This window comes from Lepidochelys olivacea (genome assembly GCF_965140295.1).
Source record: "Lepidochelys olivacea isolate rLepOli2 genome assembly, chromosome: 11".
Classification (NCBI taxonomy): Eukaryota; Metazoa; Chordata; order Testudines; family Cheloniidae; genus Lepidochelys; species Lepidochelys olivacea.
In genome coordinates, this window is record NC_140421.1 from 80,373,844 (window position 1) to 80,390,977 (window position 17,134).

The 17,134-nt window shown below is 55.8% G+C and overlaps 2 protein-coding genes across 2 annotated transcripts in view; both read left to right on the plus strand.

The window, feature by feature from the left end:
- Positions 1-17,134, plus strand: part of LOC311528578 (E3 ubiquitin-protein ligase TRIM39-like) — a gene marked incomplete at both ends in the record, with an annotated part of 424,825 nt that overhangs the window by 179,055 nt on the left and 228,636 nt on the right. The window lies entirely within an intron of this gene.
- Positions 4,499-9,127, plus strand: LOC311528162 (antigen-presenting glycoprotein CD1d-like). The gene is made up of 6 exons (XM_084642863.1): positions 4,499-4,679; positions 5,144-5,422; positions 6,807-7,088; positions 7,417-7,713; positions 8,891-8,990; positions 9,071-9,127. The coding sequence occupies exons 1-6, from the start codon at positions 4,631-4,633 to the stop codon at positions 9,108-9,110; spliced, it is 1,047 nt and encodes a 348-aa protein (XP_084498989.1). The 5' UTR covers positions 4,499-4,630; the 3' UTR covers positions 9,111-9,127.

Genomic DNA, 17,134 nt, shown 5'->3' on the forward strand with positions numbered 1-17,134 from the left:
GTTTTTAGGTCAGCCTCTTGATTTCTGATCTCCCCCTGCCCCCCGCCCCCAGGGTGTGCCCATGTGATGATTAGCGTTGCCCACTCCCACGTGTACTGGGGAAGGGGAGTTTGGCCCCTGCTCCAGGAGCTCTCACCCCCAAATCTGCCCCTCTCCTGCCCAGCAATTAATTCTGTCCCCCCATCAGTTCTGCCCCCCAACCGCCCTCAATTTAACTCTCCCTCAGTTCAGTCCCTCAGCCCCTACCCTCCCGCACACAGCACCACCCTCAGTTCACCCTCCCAGCACTCACACCATCTACTCACACCCTCAATACAGCCCCTGCCACCCCATCAGCTCTCACCTTCCTCACTTCGGCTGTAAGGATTAGGGCTTTTCCTCTAGCCACGTGACTTATGAGGAGAGGCTGAGGGAACTGGGATTGTTTAGTCTGCAGAAGAGAAGAATGAGGGGGGATTTGATAGCTGCTTTCAACTACCTGAAAGGGGGTTCCAAAGAGGATGGATCTAGACTGTTCTCAGTGGTAGCTGATGACAGAACAAGGAGTAATGGTCTCAAGTTGCAGTGGGGGAGATTTAGGTAGGATATTAGGAAACACTATTTCACTAGGAGGGTGGTGAATCACTGGAATGCGTTACCTAGGGAGGGGGTGAAATCTCCATCCTTAGAGGTTTTTAAGGCCCTGCTTGACAAAGCCCTGGCTGGGATGATTTAGTTGGGGCTTGGTCCTGCTTTGAGCAGGGGGTTGGACTAGATGACCTCCTGAGGTCCCTTCCAACACTGATGTGCTATGATTCTATGAAGCCTGAGGACTTTGTCTGCAGCCAGATTAGGAGAGCAGCAGCCATGAGCTATTACATCCTCACATCCATCTAAAATACATTAAAACAGGGTAATATCGGGTTGTAAGGAAGGCCCCTGTCCTAATGACACCCACCATCACCAGATAAAGGAACAGACCTTAAGGCGGTTAAAGAAAACTTAGTTTGACACATTCTGTCTGGCAGGCAATCACTTATCAATAGTTGTGGGTGTAAAATCCCCATTTCTTTATGGTTTTGTCTTTATGATCCCCACTTCTCTATAAGAAAAGGAGTACTTGTGGCACCTTAGAGACTAACCAATTTATTTGAGCATAAGCCTTCGTGAGCTACAGCATCCAATGAAGTGAGCTGTAGCTCACGAAAGCTCATGCTCAAATAAATTGGTTAGTCTCTAAGGTGCCACAAGTACTCCTTTTCTTTTTGCGAATACAGACTAACACAGCTGTTACTCTGAAACACTTCTCTATAGTTTTCTCTCTGGTCTCTGTCTGGTTCTTTGATTGTTTTTGTTTGTGACATGGCTCATTTTGTGAGGTGTGAATTAATTAAGGTGGTAGGATTGGTTAGAGAATTTTGTTACACTATGTTAGGATTGATTTCTAACATTTTAGTACAATGATTGGTTACAGTACAGCTAAGCAAGGCTCAAGTTTCACTATCTAAAGTGGGGTCCAAAAGGAAGTTCTTGGGAGCCAACTCCAGGACACAGCTCCAAGGTCAGAGCTGCCAGACCTCAACACCCAGCCTCCCCAGATGACCTGATCCTGACTGTCCAGCAGGGAAAAATTATCTGCCTTTTTGGGAATAGGAGTAGTGAGCATTTTAGGGTTAATGTATGCATTTTTGGGTAATAACTGTTGCTGACGAGAGGGTAAGTAGGATATTACTGTGTAAGGCTCTGTCACTGGTAAGACACCCCCAAACCCGCAGTGTCAGGCTCCGCCTGAGCCCTTGGCATGGGGAAAGGGCGGGTGCCTACATTAAGAGGGTTACGCCTTGAGCCCTAGGGCCAGGGTAAAGGTGGGTGCCCCTAAAGGAGTGTGCGACTAACAGAGAATTGTGTGCTGGTAACACAGCCCCCCTGCGGTCCCCAGGCCATAGTTTATCCCTCCCACCCTCAACTCTGCTCCTCTGGGTTCTTCACCTCCCCAGGCCTGGGGCCTGCCCTGGGGTCCCCTCTCTCCCACTTCCCAGGCTGGCAGGAGATCAGCCTGCTGGGGGCTGACAGCGGGAGCCTCTCTCCCACAGCAATGTCCTGGGGAGAGAACTCAGCTGCAAAAATATATCGGTGACATCTGAGAGTTCTAGCCCCGGAACAGAAGTAAGGCTTCATTTGACTTAGAAATCGCATCTCTGGCGATGAATTGGGGCGCGTTGGCATGTCAGTCCCTGGCACAGCATTGCTCTGCAGGCGGCAGGGGTGCCAGATCCCAGTGGAGGGGGAACGGGCGGGAGAGGTGTCTCTCCCGGGGGCGGGGGGTGTTTCTGTGTAAGGGCCACACACCATTTCACCCTTCTGCTGTCTAGCACTGAAAGACAGCGCGGATGAGACTTCTGTTAACTGCCTGCTGGAGCTCAAATCCCGGATCACCAGGCCTGAGTGCTAAGCCTGAGACTGGCTCTGAGACAGCTGAAAGCAGCTGCTCCTCCTGCCCGAGGTGAGGCCCAGCCGCTAACTGCTGGAGCCCCCCAGAGCTGGGCTGATCCGGGGAGCTCAGGATGTGGCATCGCCGAGGTGGCAATAGAAACAGGTGGCAGCAGAGCCGGCGAAGGCCCGTGGCCAACGGGGTGGAGACACAGCCGCACAGTGGCGCACAGGGTGAACGGTGGCACCTGGGAGCCACTTGCAGTCATGGCCGCAATAGCAGCTGAGGTGTCCCTCATTGTGACCGGGGTGGGACGTGAACTCCTGCCCCGTGAATGCAGCTCTGAACGCCGGGTCTTTGCTGGCCAAGGACAGCAACCGTGAGAGGGGTGAGGAGGTGGGTAAAGGAGCCTTTGTTTGTTGGACTTTCCCAACGCAAGGTGAGGAGCTGAGGCAAAGGACACTGTCCAACGTACTCAGGGGGTGGGCGTTTGGCTCACGGTCATATGCTGATGACTAGTGGTGATGGTGTTTTACCACGATAGTGCCGGGCTCCTTTCCTCTTTCTGTTAAAGGTTTTCTTTGCTATACACGACTCAGTGAGGGGGAAGCACTGGCTCTCAGAGGCGCTGGGGGTGGTGGTTAATTTTCCCAAATTACGGGTGGGGACTCAAGCGGGTTCTGTGCTGAATTGTTATGAGGAACCCCTCGATGCTGAACCCGGCCCTGGTTGCTGCCGACTCCCCCCGGCAGAAGGGTGGCATTTGTACGGCAGGGGCATGCAGTGAAAGGCCGTCAGAGTCTCCACAGCAGGGCGAGGCCAGGACAGTCGGGCAGCTACCACCCCACACCGGAGTCAGGACACCTGGGTTCTGTTTCCAGCTCTGCTGCAGTTCACTGTGTTACCTCGGGCAGGTCACGTCACCTCCCCATTTGCTTCTCTCTGGAACAGGGGTTAATGGTATTTCCTTGTTTGGCTGGTGTGTTAACTGTCAGAGCAAACCTGAAACCACAGAAGGAAATGGAGAGAAACCACGGTCTGCACTGCCCTGGTGCGAACACGTGGCCTGGCAGCGATAAACCGGCCTGGGCCCTGGTACTGCCACTCGTACCAGCCCAGGGACCGGACGCGCGGGTGTGTCAAGGACGCTCACTCGTGTGCTGCCTCGGGGCTCAAATGTCGACCCTAAAAGGCACAAAACAACAAAGCTCCCGGCTGCAAACGCCGACAAGCCCCGGCATCGGCACTGCAGAGCACCCACGGCACAAGCAGCCCGGCACGCCTCGCGCTGCGCGTCCAGGGGCCCGGGCGCTGCTCCCCCGTAGCCCCTGCTGTCTCGCAGCGCAGGGCCCCTCTGCCCCTGCTCCAGGGCGGGTACCGTGATGGCGCCTGGCTTCCTTCGGCAGGACGTGGGGGTCTGTCTGGGGCTACGACTGCCCTGGCCTCCTTCCCGCCGTCACGCAGTTCGGGGGGGGGTCACCCTGGGGGACGGCGCCCCCTGCTGGGGGGCAGCAATTGTGTGCTCATTCTGCGCTGGCGGAAATAGGACTCGGTGGGCGACAGGCTCAACCCCCAGACCTGCCCTCACCCCATCAAAGGGGTTTAGAGATGAGCCTGGCTGCTGAGGATGAATATGGGGAGAGGGAGGGGTCGGCGGGGAGAGGGAGGGGCCACTGGGAGGGAGGGCAGATGGCGGGGGGCTCTGCCCTCCCTTCCACTCCGACTCTTCACCCTGATCTCCCCCATCACTTGGGGCAGCCAGGCCCAGCCCCACAGGGCAGGCCTGTCACTGCAGCATGAGTGGGGCGGACTCCCTCTCCAGGCCCCCAAACCTCCCCTCCACGCTAGGCCAGGTTTGGCTGCAGCGCCGGGCAGAGGGTGCAGCTGTGGGCTGCCCCTGGGCAGGGTGAGGACAGGACGCTGGCCACCAAGGCGAGCCCTGCATACCGGCCTAGTTTGCCTAGGCGCGGACCCGGCCCTAGTTCGGACCTTGCCGCCGGGGCTCCCCCTCCCGCGCGGCCTCCGCTCCCCGACTCCCTCTGCCCTGATTGGCTCGGGGCTGGCAGCTGCGGGCACAGAGCCGAGCAGAGACACACAAAGGGAGAAGTTGGTGACGAGGCTTGTGGCCTGGGGAGGAACCGACAGCCTGTGGGCGACCCTGGGCCCCTCGTCCCATCGCACTGACACCGGCCAGAGCCCGGATCCCCTTCCCCTGCCAAGATGCTGCTCCCTCTGCTGCTCCTCCCCTGGGCTTGGGGGGCCCTGGCCGGTAAGTGGGGACCCCCCTCCCTGCCCTTTTTGCTGCTGGGGGAGGTTGCGCATGATATAATGCCGGGGCCAGGGTGGGGCAGCACCACATAAGAACGGCCGGACTGGGTCAGATCAAAGGTTCATCTAGCCCAGTATCCTGTCTTCCGCCAGGGGCCCCAGAGGGAACGAACAGACAGGAATCATACACTGATCCATTTCCTGTCGCCCATTCCCAGCTTCTGGCAAACAGGGGCTAGGGACACCATCCCTGCCCATCCTTGCTAATAGCTATTGATGGACCTGTCCTCCAGGAACTTATCCAGCACTAGTGACCTTTGCTGGGGTGCAAGAGGAGGAGGGAGGCAGGTTAGGGTTCAGCAGGAAAACCCTGGAGCTGGGGAGCATTAACGAGACTGAGACGCCTTAATCTCTCTCCTCACCCACTTTGTCCTCCACTTGTTTCCTCTCCCCTCCCTCCTTCAGCCTCCCCTCCTGTCCCCCCAGGGTCTCTCACCCTCCGGCTGCTCAAAACCACCGTCTTCCACAACGCCAGTTCTAGCAACGTGGAGGGGATGGCCCTGCTCGGAGACCTGGAGACCCACTTCATGGATTGCAGCACCTGCAGGATCCGCTTCCTGCAGCCCTGGGCCCACCAGGGCTTGACCCCGAGGCAGTGGCAGGACCTGGAGACAATGCTCCATCGCTACCTGTCCAAATTTATCCTTCTTATTAACAAAGGGGTTAAGGATGAAGGAGAGCACTGTGAGTATGGAGCGGTCCCCACGCCCAGCAGGGAGCTGAGAACTGACACACTCACTGTAGTAACTGAGTGTGTCCTGACAGGGTGGATGGGGGTCAAGCCAGCCAGTTCCTGGCCCTTAGGCTGAATGCAGCCAGGGTGCCCTAGAAGGGAATAGCCCCATTTTCCATTCTCCACCCCGCTGAGCCAGTCCCCCAGCTCTGCGGCCACATTGCAGCCTGTGCACCCTCGAGGGGAAAAGCCCCGTGTCCCGTCCTCTGAGCAGTGGCAAATGGTTTTTCACAGCCAGGTGCCCAACCAAAGGCCCTTGTTCATGCTACCGGAACCTGGCCAGCCTGAACACTGAGAACTGACACCTTCAACACACGACTTGGAAGGGCAGGAAATGCAGAGCTAAGCAAATCCCGCCCCGCACCCCCACAACCAGCGCTGCCCCAGGGCATGGGACAGACCCAGCAAGCCTCTTCTCAGCTGCTCAGCCCAGTGTCTGCACTGGGTGTCTGGTGCTGGAGCACTAAAAGAAGGTCCTCGGGGGAGACTTTCTGTCAGGAACCCCTTACCCACCTGCCCCCAAATTTGCACCACAAAGTCTCCCTTGCTGGGGCAGAGCTAGTTTCATGGCAACCTGCCTGGGCATGTGCATTTCATGACAGAGCAACAGCCGGCCCTGTGATCACAGCTCACGGCCGCAGGAACCTCTCGGTGACAGGGCTCAGACAGATGCTCCTGGGGCTCAGAGGTTTCTGTCTCTCCGGCTTCGGTGTGTCATGCCCTGAGGCGCTGCTGAGGAGACAATTGCTGGCAGAGGTGTGAACTGTCTGTGGGCACAGGTGCATGTCACTGCCCGGCGTAAACACCACAGACAGAACCAAGGCCCAGGGACTTTTGTAACGCTGGGAAGCCAGACTTGTCCTTGCTACCAGTGCAGAGCTGAGCTCAGGGGAGCCCAGGGTTGTAAGTTTATTGAGGCTCAGGGTCATAATTTTCTCTAGAGCATCACAAATCACTTTTTAAAAAATTAACATTTAAAAGTCTGGTGATTTGGATAGGGGATCTGTATCTCACAAAACCCATGAGCAAGGGACCTCCAAATTTGCACCACAAACTCTAAGGCCCTGATGGAGAGCAGCGATTTTCAAGCCAATCTGACTATGTGTGTGGACCTCAGAGCACTTTGAAAACATCAGCTTTAAACAGAAACAGCAACGTGCCCTTAACTCCATCCATGGCTACCCCACAACCCTGGCCCCATCTTGTGGCTTAACATCCTCATTGCTCCTGACATGATGTCTTTATTCCCCCATCTTTCTATTTCTGCCCCCTGCCCCTGCCCCCCGGTGACCTCCTAATGACCCGTCCTCATTGCCCCTGCCCTTTCTGTGCCAGACCCCTTTGTTATTCAGGCCTCCGCCGGTTGCGAGCTCCACCTCAACGGCACCTCACGGCAATTCTGTGACTCTGCGGTGAACGGCGAGGATTTCATCAGCTTCAACATGGACTCGGGCACCTGGGTCACTCAGCGCAGGGATAAGTTGGTCCTCAAGCCACTGGACTTTCTTAACAAGGATAAGAGCACGTCTGCCACGGCTCAGTTCCTCCTGAGAACAACATGTGTCAGTGAACTCCAGAGCTTTGTCCAGTACGGGAAAGAGTCTCTGGCGAGACAAGGTGAGGCTGGACACCACTCCCTGCTCACTGAGATGCAGCCACTTCTGGGGTGGGGTGCAGGGGGCTGTTTAATCAGGTGTCGTGTACCAGTGCAGCTATAGCTGGGGTGGAGCGCAGTCGCGATTTCATAGCCACACTGCACAGCACTTTAAGACAGGACGTGAAGGGGGATTCCGTCAGCAATGCTAACTGCAGAACTGGGGTCTGGCCAGGACAGCGGGGCCAACGCCAGACCCCGGGGGATGGAGCTGGGCTTGGCTAGTGAGTCCCTGAGACTCAGGCTGAATCGTCCCCTCTCCCCTGCCCCGTCTCTCTCCCCCTGTCTCAGAGCGGCCGGTCGCCGTGGTGTTTGCCCGAGCGCCTCCCCCAGCCGGGACCCCCGCGCCGTTACTGCTGGTTTGCCGGGTCACCGGTTTCTACCCCCGGCCCATCCGTGTGGCCTGGCTGCAGGACGGGGAGGAGGTGGGGCCGGGCTGGCGGCTGAACTCCAGCGGGATCCTGCCCAACGCGGACCTGACCTACCAGCTGCGCAGCTCCCTGGCCGTGGGGCCGGGCGACGGGCACAGCTACGCCTGCCGGGTGGAGCACAGCAGCCTGGGGGGCCAGAGCCTGCTGATCCCCTGGGGTAGGTGCATGTCCCCGGGGGGTGGGGGCTGCAGTCATGGTCTCTGGGGGCTTTTGCTGCCCATCTCAAGCAGGGCAGGGTCCAGGCAGTGAGACTGGGGAGAGGCAGAGGAGGTGTGTGGGGATCAGGGTGGAGGAGCTGAGGGGAATGGGACAGGACTTGCACAGGAGGGGCAGGGTGGGGGCTGAGGGGAGAAGTAATGGGATGGGGTGGGGAGAGCTGTATGGAGTGTGGCAGAGGGGAGACAATGGGGCAGAGGTAGGGAGGGCTGGGGGGGTTGGGGAGAGAGGCAGGAGTCCAGAGGCGATCGGATAGAGGGACTAGGACTGGCATGCGGGAAGGCTGAGGGGCTGGGAATGTGAGAGGAGCAGTGAGGGTTGGACGATAGAGGACAATGAGGGAACAGGGTCAGGGTAGGGGCATCTGAGGGCAGTGGGGCTGTTTCAGGGGGAGCAGGGGAGGTGGGATGGTGGGGATGGCAGAAGGAACAGGGCTGAGGTAGGGCAGGGCTGAGGGCAGTGGGTTGGGTGGGGGCAGCAGGGGGGACTGAGGGGGAGGCTGAGGGAAGTGGGTTGGGTGGGGGCAACAGGGGGGACTGACGGGGTGGCTGAGGGAACAGGGTCAGGGTGGGGAGGCTGAGGCAGTGGGTCGGGGCTGGGGGAATGGCGGGGGCTGTGGGGAGGCTGAGGGAAGTGGGTCGGGTGGGGGCAACAGGGGGGACTGACGGGGTGGCTGAGGGAACAGGGTCAGGGTGGGGAGGCTGAGGCAGTGGGTCGGGGCTGGGGGAATGGCGGGGGCTGTGGGGAGGCTGAGGGAAGTGGGTCGGGTGGGGGCAACAGGGGGGACTGACGGGGTGGCTGAGGGAACAGGGTCAGGGTGGGGAGGCTGAGGGCAGTGGGTCGGGGCTGGGGGAACGGGGGGGGCTGTGGGGAGGCTGAGGGAAGTGGGTCGGATGGGGGCAGCAGGGGGGACTGACGGGGTGGCTGAGGGAACAGGGTCAGGGTGGGGAGGCTGAGGGCACTGGGTCAAGTGGGGGCAGCAGGGGGGACTGAGGGAACCGCGGTGGGGTGTGGCAGGGCAGATGGCAGGGGGCCCAGGTGAGGAGATGGGGGGACTGCAGGGGAGGCTGAGGGAACAGGATGCCCATTCCCAGCACATCACCCCCTGTGTGTTACAGGGCACAGCAGGCCCTGGGGCCCCGGCCTGGCCGTGGGCATCACGCTGGGGGCTCTGGCCGTAGCCGCCATGGCCGTGGTGCTGTGGTGGAGAATACGCAGGTGAGTCCTCTCCCACTCTGGGGTGGGGGTGGGGAGGCCGTTACACCCCATAACCCATCCCCTCTGCTCTCTCCATCCAGGGGCCACCGGGATGTCAGACCAGGAGAACCCAGAGCCTGAGGGGGCAGCTCCGGCTTAGATGTGGGGATCGGCCCCCCACTTGGGGCCATGGACCTTGGGGCTGAATCCGCACCTGGCTCCAGAGCTGAGGGCCCTGAGGCCCCTTCTGGATCGGGGCACTGGGAGTTCAGGGCCCTGATTCGGGGATGGGATTCTCCTCCCTCTGGGACGTTTAGGACACGTTGGTCACTTGGGATACAGGATCCACATGGAGCCAGCACTAGCCTGTGCCATTCAGGAAACCCTGCAGGGAGGTGCTGCTCAGCAGGCCCCTCCAGGGGCTACAGGAGCCAGGGCCTGGATGCAGGGTTCAGGCCCAGCTACATACACAAAAGGAGAGGGTAAGGTGGGGGCCATGGGAACCAGGAGGGGATCCTGGCAGGGCATTTGGGCTGAGCTGGGGTGCCCGGGAAGCAAGCGGATTGGCCGTGGGACATAGGCCCAGCTACCCCCTGACAACAGAATGGCCCATGGGATGCCAGAGAAGCTGCTCCAAGCCACTGGCTGGGTTGAGCGCTCCTGGGGGCAAGGCCCCTCCAGAGCTGGGTGTGCGGCACCACGTGCTCTGGGGATAGATTCTGTTGGTTTGTTCTGTGTCTGCACAGCACCTAGCACAAGGGGTCCAGTGCAACCCTTCTGCCCATCAGAGCTGGCAGCCACGAGGTCCATGTTCATTATCTCAGGGTTCCCTTTCAATGTAAAACCGGCTCAAGCCCCCGCCCAGTGACCTGCAACAGTTACACACACACCCCTGGGTGCCTCGAAGAGGCAATAATTCCCATCTCGCAAGCACAGAGTCTGAGTGTAGCAAAAAAAAACTTTTAATAAAAAGAGGGAAATAATGGGACATTAATTTGGGGAAACACCACAAACAGGATTTATAAACATATACCATGAGCAAAAGACCCACCACCAAGTTGGGCAGTGTCCTTTTCCCCTTGGGTTCTTAAGTCCAGCAACCCAAAAGTCCCATTAATGTGCCCATCCCTTCTCTGCACCCCACTCACAGTTGCTGTCCTTTCTCAGTGCATCCGCAGAGTTCACCTGCCACCTTGGGGATGGAGGTAAGGAGGCATCTCACTTGCTCCAGTCTCTGAGGGGCTCTGTTCTGGCCCTCTCCATCAGCCACCCTCCTGGTCACATCTCCCTGCCAGCTCACACACACTGGAGAGTCTCTTGCATCAGAGACACTATCCAAAAGCAGGTCTAATACTTAGACCTAGATATTAATAGCTGTAATTCTGCAACATATAAAACAACTTTTTATTGAATCAAAATTAAACCTCCTACATAACTGAGAGACACCTGATGCCTGTACAAAAGAACTCCTGCTTCCACCACCCCCAATACAAACATCTAGCTCCACTCTCAAGTCACTAGGCTTTGAACCCTTGTCACCTGCCTAGCAAGTACCATTGAATTGGGGGTGAGTCCCTCAGTCAAAAAATGACAAGTATAGTTCTGCTGTCCTTGATTCACACAACCAGGATAACAACCCTTTATAACCCCTGCCCCAATAACAAAGAGACTGGGGATCCCACACCAGCCAAAAGTGACCGTTAGGCCAGCAAGCCCATCATGCTGAGCACCTAGGCAGGCTGGGTGGGTGGGCCCATGCAAATGGATCAGCCCCTGAAGTCCTTTTCCACAGCTCACCACCAGACGTAAGCATCGAGCAAGGGGCCGGGAGGTGGGCGTGAGGACTCCTGGGTTCTAGTCCCAGGTCGGGGAGGGGAGTGGGGTCTAGAGGTTAGAGCAGGGGGTCTGGGAGCCAGGGCCATCCCTACCAACTGTGCTGCCCTATCAGGTGGGAACGGCCCCTCCACGGGGCAGGGTTCTGCGCTGGAGGGCTGTGGGGTTGCAGGGGCAGGAGCTGTGTGGGGGAAGAAGCAGGGCAGGGAGACTCACCTGAGAGGACGGGGGAGCAGGCAGGAGGCGGCAAGAACAGTGGAAACTGCTGGTGAACAGTGCGGTTTGGGGCAACTGCCCCGGGCCCCAGACTTCGGGGGGCCCTGCAGGACCCAGGGTGACCCGGGGGGTTAGCAGGCGGGCCTGGCGCCGGCAGCAGGGATCGGGACCACCCCTGCACTTGCCGATGGCGGGAAGCGGAGTGACGTGGCTGGGAGCCGGCGGAGTGGAGCAGACTAGGGCAGGGTCGCTCTCCTTCCCACCACCATCGGCGAGTGTAGGGGCGGGCCTGACACCTGCCGCCAGCGCCAGACCCACCGCTAATCCCCCACCCTGGGCTGCGTCACTCAGGGGAGGAGGCTTGGGGACGGGGTGGGGTGAAGGTGGGGCAGAGGCAGGAAGAGATGGGTGGGGCAGAGCAGGGGTGGGGGTTTAGGGAAGGGGTGAGTGGGGGCAGGGTGGGGTGAGGGCGAGGCAGGGGTGGGGCAGGAAGAGGCGAGTGGGGTGGAGCAGGGGTGGGGGCTTAGGGGAAAGGGTGGCGTGGGGGTGGGGAGGAGCAGGGGCAGAGGGGGAGTTGTCCTGAGCCCCGCAGCCCCCTAGTGATGGCCCTTGCAGCGGGCGCAGCCCGTGGCGGGGCTGGCCGGGGGATAGGGCTGGCCACCAGAGCCAGTGCTGCCATATATGCAGCACGCAGCTGCCTAGGACAACACGAAATTCGGGGCAATTTGGGGCCCCAGATTTCCTGGTGTCCTACGCAGCTGCATATGCTGCGAATGCCTAGGGATGGCCCTGCTGGGAGCCAGGACTTCTGGGCTCTATCCTCCGCTGTAGGAGGAGAGTGGAGATCCTGTAATAAAACCTGCTCAATGAATGGAAATAACCTTTAACTATGTACTGCCATCTGCATGACACGGCTGGACCCTCCCACCAGGGCCTACTGGGGTCCCCACAGTCACTGCTTGGAGTGTAATCAGCCCTGGCTGTGAGGATCCCGGAGCCCCAGATGCCTCATTCCTTGCACCTTGGATCAGAGGCTCCCAAAGGTTCCCCGAAGGCAGCAGAGTCAGTGAGAGGGTATGTGGGGCTCAGCTTGGGCAGGGAAAGTGTTAACACAGGAGGGGTTGCCCCTGAGCTCTGCTGGGACTGTAAGGTATCAGGAGAAAGGTTATGATCTGCCAGAAGTCATAGTTCTGTCTAGATATGTATATCCTCAATGCATATGAAATTACAAGAATTGTACAGTTTCAGAGTAACAGCCGTGTTAGTCTGTATTCACAAAAAGAAAAGGAGTACTTGTGGCACCTTAGAGACTAACCAATTTATTTGAGCATGAGCTTTCGTGAACTACAGCTCACTTCATCGGATGCATGCCGTGGAAACTGCAGCAGACTTTATATATACACAGAGAATATGAAACAATACCTCCTCCCACCCCACGGTCCTGCTGGTAATAGCTTATCTAAAGTGATCATCAGGTGGGCCATTTCCAGCACAAATCCAGGTTTTCTCACCCTCCACCCCCCCACACAAATTCACTCTCCTGCTGGTGATAGCCCATCCAAAGTGACAACTCTTTACACAATGTGCATAACAATCAAGTTGGGCTATTTCCTGCACAAATCCAGGTTTTCTCACATCCCCCCCCCACCCCCATACACACACAAACTCACTCTGCTGCTGGTAGTAGCTCATCCAAACTGACCACTCTCCAAGTTTAAATCCAAGTTAAACCAGAACATCTGGGGGGGGGGGGGGGTAGGAAAAAACAAGAGGACACAGGCTACCTTGCATAATGACTTAGCCACTCCCAGTGTCTATTTAAGCCTAAATTAATAGTATCCAATTTGCAAATGAATTCCAATTCAGCAGTTTCTCGCTGGAGTTTGGATTTGAAGTTTTTTTGTTTTAAGATAGCGACCTTCATGTCTGTGATTGCGTGACCAGAGAGATTGAAGTGTTCTCCGACTGGTTTATGAATGTTATAATTCTTGACATCTGATTTGTGTCCATTTATTCTTTTACGTAGAGACTTTCCAGTTTGACCAATGTACATGGCAGAGGGGCATTGCTGGCACATGATGGCATATATCACATTGGTGGATGTGCAGGTGAACGAGCCTCTGATAGTGTGGCTGATGTTATTAGGCCCTGTGATGGTGTCCCCTGAATAGATATGTGGACACAGTTGGCAACGGGCTTTGTTGCAAGGATAAGTTCCTGGGTTAGTGGTTCTGTTGTGTGGTATGTGGTTGTTGGTGAGTATTTGCTTCAGGTTGCGGGGCTGTCTGTAGGCAAGGACTGGCCTGTCTCCCAAGATTTGTGAGAGTGCTGGGTCATCCTTTAGGATAGGTTGTAGATCCTTAATAATGCGTTGGAGGGGTTTTAGTTGTGGGGCTGAAGGTGACGGCTAGTGGCGTTCTGTTATTTTCTTTGTTAGGCCTGTCCTGTAGTAGGTAACTTCTGGGAACTCTTCTGGCTCTATCAATCTGTTTCTTTACTTCTGCAGGTGGGTATTGTAGTTGTAAGAAAGCTTGACAGAGATCTTGTAGGTGTTTGTCTCTGTCTGAGGGGTTGGAGCAAATGCGGTTGTATCGCAGAGCTTGGCTGTAGATGATGGATCGTGTGGTGTGGTCAGGGTGAAAGCTGGAGGCATGCAGGTAGGAATAGCGGTCAGTAGGTTTCCGGTATAGGGTGGTGTTTATGTGACCATTGTTTATTAGCACTGTAGTGTCCAGGAAGTGGATCTCTTGTGTGGACTGGACCAGGCTGAGGTTGGTGGTGGGATGGAAATTGTTGAAATCATGGTGGAATTCCTCAAGGGCTTCTTTTCCATGGGTCCAGATGATGAAGATGTCATCAATATAGCGCAAGTAGAGTAGGGGCTTTAGGGGACAAGAGCTGAGGAAGCGTTGTTCTAAATCAGCCATAAAAATGTTGGCATACTGTGGGGCCATGCGGGTACCCATAGCAGTGCCGCTGGTCTGATCACCAACAACCACATACCACACAACAGAACCACTAACCCAGGAACTTATCCTTGCAACAAAGCCTGTTGCCAACTGTGTCCACATATCTATTCAGGGGACACCATCACAGGGCCTAATAACATCAGCCACACTATCAGAGGCTCGTTCTCCTGCACATCCACCAATGTGATATATGCCATCATGTGCCAGCAATGCCCCTCTGCCATGTACATTGGTCAAACTGGACAGTCTCTATGTAAAAGAATAAATGGACACAAATCAGATGTCAAGAATTATAACATTCATAAACCAGTCGGAGAACACTTCAATCTCTCTGGTCACGCAATCACAGACATGAAGGTCGCTATCTTAAAACAAAAAAACTTCAAATCCAGACTCCAGCGAGAAACTGCTGAATTGGAATTCATTTGCAAATTGGATACTATTAATTTAGGCTTAAATAGAGACTGGGAGTGGCTAAGTCATTATGCAAGGTAGCCTATTTCCTCTTGTTTTTTCCTACCCCCCCTCCCCAGATGTTCTGGTTTAACTTGGATTTAAACTTGGAGAGTGGTCAGTTTAGATGAGCTACTACCAGCAGGAGAGTGAGTTTGTGTGTGTATGGGGGTGGGGGGGGATGTGAGAAAACCTGGATTTGTGCAGGAAATAGCCCAACTTGATTGTCATGCACATTGTGTAAAGAGTTGTCACTTTGGATGGGCTATCACCAGCAGGAGAGTGAATTTGTGTGGGGGGGTGGAGGGTGAGAAAACCTGGATTTGTGCTGGAAATGGCCCAACCTGATGATCACTTTAGATAAGCTATTACCAGCAGGACAGTGGGGTGGGAGGAGGTATTGGTTCATATTCTCTGTGTATATATAAAGTCTGCTGCAGTTTCCACGGTATGCATCCGATGAAGTGAGGTGTAGCTCACGAAAGCTTATGCTCAAATAAATTGGTTAGTCTCTAAGATGCCACAAGTCCTCCTGTTCTTTTTAAGAATTGTACGGTTTTCACTGAAACATGCTGTAAATTGGGGAATCAGCCAGATATTAGCTCCCCCAGAGGCAACAGCAAGGAAAGTGATCAACGCCCAAGCAGGGTGTGAAACAACCATCAACAGCCATTGTCCAGTAAGGAAGCAACAATGCAATGACTCACCTGCCTGAGGCCACACCAGGGGAATTGCTCAGCCTGACCTTGGAGACTCACTATTGCTCCCAGACATGCCTGGACTTCTGCTCCCAAGCACGTGAGACTGAGAGTATAAAATAGAGACTGTGTCCAGAAGGGGCCTTTCGCCTTCACCCACCTACACTGCAAGCAACAAGGACACTGAAGACTTGAGACTCCAAAGACTGGCCCAGATTTCAGTCTGTATCCTATGGACTGCAATATCCAGTGGGGTGAGAAAAACGGCTTCATCTAGTTGTTGCCCCATCTATGAGGGTTGAGAGTTCAGACTGTGTGCTTAGGTGTTTATTTCTTTTCGTAACTAACTCTGACTTTTTGCCTATCACTTAATACCACTTAAAATCTATCTTTTATAGTCAATAAACTTGTTGACCTGTTTAACTTTACCAGCGAGTTTGCCTGAAGTGAAAGGTAAATTGCTGTTATTGAAGGCTGGTGTATATCCACTTTCCATTGATGAAGTGGTGAACCAACTAATAATATACACGGCATATTCCTGAGGTACAGGGCTGGGAGCTGGGGGGATCTGGCTGGTGCCTCCTGGTGTGATTCAGGAGTGGCTCTGGGAGCATTCATGCAATCCAGCTGGATGTGGGGGGCTCCCCATGTGGTTGTGCTGAGTGATCACAGCACCTGGCGGGGTTGCTGCTGGTCACTGGCAGGGCATTGTGAGAGACAGCCCAGGCTGGAGAGAGTTCAGGGGGCACAGCGGTCCCACAGTCCCAGCCTGCACCCTGGGGGCCTCCCGTCACACTGGGTACTTGGAAACACATCAAGCCCCTCTCCACCGTCTCTGGCTAGGCTAACTATATGTAGCTCCATATGGCTTTCCCAAAGAGGCAGGTTTTTGGGCCTTGACTCATCTTTGTAGCTCTTCTCTGAGCCTCTCCAGTGTCTCCATGTCCTTTGGGCAAGGCAGAGCCCAGAACTGGACCTGGGATCCAGTGCCAGTCTCACCAGAGCCATATGCAGTGGTGACCCCACTGATGTGCTCCTGCTCCCTCTCGTCCTGTGCATATAGCCCACGTCGTGCGTGCCCTGTTCACCACACTCTGCACTGGGCGCTCATGGCCAGCCATGGCCTCGATGTCCTTGTCAGTCTCCTCTAGACCCTCCTGCAGTACTGCTGCGTCCCTGGCTCCCAGCAGGGAAGGTGCCCCTGCTGATGTAGGCAGCCTAGGGTTCAACTCTGCAGGTTATCTCATTGGTTGTTGCTGCCCTTCTCTGTTCGTGTCCTTGGCACGAATGCCACTGGGAGCCCTTTGCACTTTGACAGGCGTTTCCCGAGCCTGTTTCCCCCCGAGACTGCGTATGGGTCACTTACAGTCCAGATAACAGTGTGCCTAGCATGGGGGTCCTGGGTTTCTCCAACCCTCAGCCCAGCTGACCACCCTTTTACCCAAGGAGAAACCCTGGTGCTGCCATTGTAGAGAGAATTTTTCAAATCGCCATTTTGTTTGCTTATGTTGTGGTTTGTCCACCATTGTGGTACTCCTTCTTGTTGGGCCAGTTGGTGCCCTTTTCAGTGAAGGTGGGAAAGATGCTGTCGTGTGACCTAAATAATCTGCCCAGTAACAGGAGGACATAAAAGGTCACACACACTTCAGTTGAAAAGCAGCCGGCAATTGAGTAGGATGCCCCTGGAAGGATGGGACTGAGAAACCTGCATCATGTGACACTGTACCTGCCCCATGAGGCATTGCAAGCCCTTCCCAAAGCACCCTGCGGCCAGTTGCACAGTGGGATTGGTACCCACAGGGCACTGCTCTCTGTGTCAATGCAAGAGCTGCTAGTGTGGATGCGCTCTGCCGACACAAGGAGCACAGTGTGGACATGTAACGGCAGTTTAATTAAAGCTGTGGCTGTATGTCGTCATAACTTTTGTTGACAAAACTCTGTAGACCTGGCTTAGGACTCATAAAAGGGTGCACACTGGAGATGTGCCATCTGATCA